Raw genomic sequence first — 2,950 nt, forward strand, 5'->3', positions numbered from 1 at the left:
TCATTTTGCCATGTTGATTGAAGCAGGGAAGATATACCTCCTAAGCATAACCAGCACAGCTCTCAAGGACAAACTCTTCTTTGGAATTTCCAGGCACCAAATATTAGTTTTAGAGATTGATGCATTGTGCACAAGCCCCTTCCTCTAGCAATAACAAATCGGACCAGAAACATTCTAGTCCACGCCAACCAAGTCCTCCGCAGATACTCTCATTGCCGCTAGGCCTTTTATAAACATTCCAAATCCAGTAGGCGTCCCAAAAGACTATTCTCCCAAAACTTCCCTCATTGCTAATGGTTAACAACTCAGAATTCGCTTTGGACTACAACAAGAATTTCAGGAGCCTAAAGTCCCTTGCCCTTAAAAGTTGATGAGAACCCATTTTACAAGATTGTTTTGGGAAGGGATTCCTGTCAAACATTTCATAACTGGGATCTTGTGATGCCCCAGATTGGGCTGCTTAAGCCCCATTACTTTCATATCAAGGGGGCTATTGGAACTACTTTCTTTGACGGCCCTCCTATGATACCACAGGCAGCCAATCTTAAAAGTTCCCAGGGAACAAGACTTGGTCAAATTGCCCAAGGTTAAGTTGATTTACAAGTTACTGAGCTTGTGATTGATTACAAGACTGAGATTGGCTATCGAGGAATCCATGTCCGATTAAGCTAACAAACCAAACACGAAATGCTTTTCACCTCCAATATTTCTTGACCTGTTGCTGTTCAAAGAATATAACATCAGCACCACAAATAAGCTCTGAACAGTATCACATTGACATTAGTCTTTCTCCCAAATGATGTGGCAGTGCTATTGTTGTTTAAAATTTAAATCGATGGTTCTTCTGCATGGAGTTTTTATTTGTATAGCTTACTTGAATGCAATTACTCCAATAATCCAATTATATTCGTAGGTGTTTGGTTCGTGCACTGCCATATATATGGAGCACCACACAAGTTAGGGAGTGAAAACAGCATTTTTTGTACAAGAAGGATCATTCTGCCTTCACAAAAGGATCTTTCCCATGCTAGCTGCTTCCTTAATCTCTGTTTGTATAAACAAAAAAGGCCTCAGTTCACATTGGAATAATCAAACTTAGCAACCTCTTAAAAAAAAAAAAAAAAAAGGGCCTCAGCTTGTACATACACTTCATGTCATTAGATAAACAGTTTGCTCATTCTTATATAAAACACTAAACACTTTGCATAACTGCCAGAAAAGGTATCCGGACAAAAGAAACAAATCTACTTTTGCTGAACATGCACTCAATCATGCATCAGAAATTGTTGCAGAGACAAATGTGTTGAAAGAATTAGCAACAACCAATACAACAGCAACCCTTGAGCTTAGAGAAGCTAACTAACTATAAAGGAATTACAACCCTAAACCCCTCTACAATAGAACCAGTGGCGAAACTACAGTCTGAAATAATCTTCTAATTATGCCTTTCAACCATATCTACACTTTTTCAAGAAGATAACATAGCAATGAAGCATACCAGCAATATAATCACCCCCACTGCCCAAACCCAATACACCCATTTCTTGCCCTTCTTTATCTGCTTAGCATAGAAAAGACTGTTAGTTCCACCGCTGACAAAACTCCCGGCGTTAGCCACGTTTTGCTTGATTTCATCGATCTTTTCGCCTTGAGTCTCCACCAAAACAGCCATATCAAGAAACACCTGATGGAGATTGTCCAAGCTCCTCTGAATGTCTATCACAGCTTCATGCCTCTCTTTATTCTCCAAATACAATTCTGTCCTCCCTTCAAATACTTCAACTTTCCCGCTTTCTGAAACCATCTTTTCAACCACATCTTCACCTGGCACTTGACCGGTCGCGTTGTAGCATCTCCTTCTCAGATATTCTTTGTGATCAGAGAGTACTTTGTCTCTCAATGACTGGAAATTATTCATCGTGTCCCTCAGTTTGGTTCTCAATCCATTGGTGACCGAAATCCTCATTCGATCAACTGCACTTCCTTCTCTGAACACCACCGACAACCTGCGATTTTCCCCGTTCGATTTGTCGAGCAATTCAAGTCTTGTTTTGATGATTTTGGCCTTGCGAAGGACGAAATTTATGTCCGAGTCCATCCGGTCTCGTAGTCCACGAAGAACCTTAGCGCTGTGAGTAGACTTTGTCTCTTCATTTAGCTTTTGAACGTCAAAGAGGAGATTGGTTATCTCTTCCATGTCAGACTTGATTGCATCTACTTTCTGAAAGAACTGAGAGAGGTTCTCTTCATCAGAAGGGCTTCGTTGGCCTTTCTCTCTGTCTTTCTCTGCTTTAAGATCTATCTGGGCTTGTTTATTCAATTCCGCATAGCTTAGAAATGATTTTGTCATGAGATCATTCATCTTGTGAAGATATCTTCTTCTCCCACCTGTAAATAGTTAGAAAAGAAAATTATACTAAATCAGTGGCGGAGCAAAGATTTCAATACAAGAGGGGAAATCCAGAGACAAATTTTCACCGATAAAAGATACTCTTTCATACGATCTTTTGCGTGTTCTGGTACAGTACAATATATCCTTAGATGATTTGAACTTGTTATAACAATAAAGAAATAAAAAAAAGATATGAGAATTGCCTAGATCGAAACAGAAAAAATACTCAAAACTATGTTTCAGAAACATATGGGAAGCTCATACCGGGTACTCGAACTTATATAAAGTAGTTGCTGTTGGATTCTCGACGTATGTCTTGAATTGGAATGGACCGCCAATAAGTCTGAATCAGAACATGATAGAACTATGCAGAAAGAAACTAAGTATTTGAACCAAAGAACTTTATTATTAATGTTGGAAAAGAATTACAGGTGAATGGGAGGGAGAGTGAGAGAGAGAATTACAGGAGGTGGAGAGGAGAAGAGAGAATTGGAAGTAGAAAGAGAAACAGAAAATAGAAAACACACCCCACTCGAAAACACCCCCCTCCTTTATCCT

General features: G+C 39.4%; 1 protein-coding gene across 1 annotated transcript; it reads right to left on the reverse strand.

The window, feature by feature from the left end:
• Positions 1-1,211: 1,211 nt before the first annotated feature.
• On the reverse strand, positions 1,212-2,503 carry LOC131297907 (syntaxin-112). Its single transcript, XM_058323107.1, has one exon. The coding sequence runs from the start codon at positions 2,360-2,362 to the stop codon at positions 1,469-1,471; it is 894 nt and encodes a 297-aa protein (XP_058179090.1). The 5' UTR covers positions 2,363-2,503; the 3' UTR covers positions 1,212-1,468.
• Positions 2,504-2,950: the final 447 nt, after the last annotated feature.

The sequence above is a fragment of the Rhododendron vialii genome, chromosome 8a, assembly GCF_030253575.1.
Source record: "Rhododendron vialii isolate Sample 1 chromosome 8a, ASM3025357v1".
NCBI classification, from domain to species: Eukaryota; Viridiplantae; Streptophyta; class Magnoliopsida; order Ericales; family Ericaceae; genus Rhododendron; species Rhododendron vialii.

Coding starts and splice junctions, on each gene's coding strand:
- LOC131297907 (XM_058323107.1), bottom strand. CDS start 2,362: ATGAATGATCTCATGACAAAATCATTTCTAAGCTATGCGGAATTGAAT.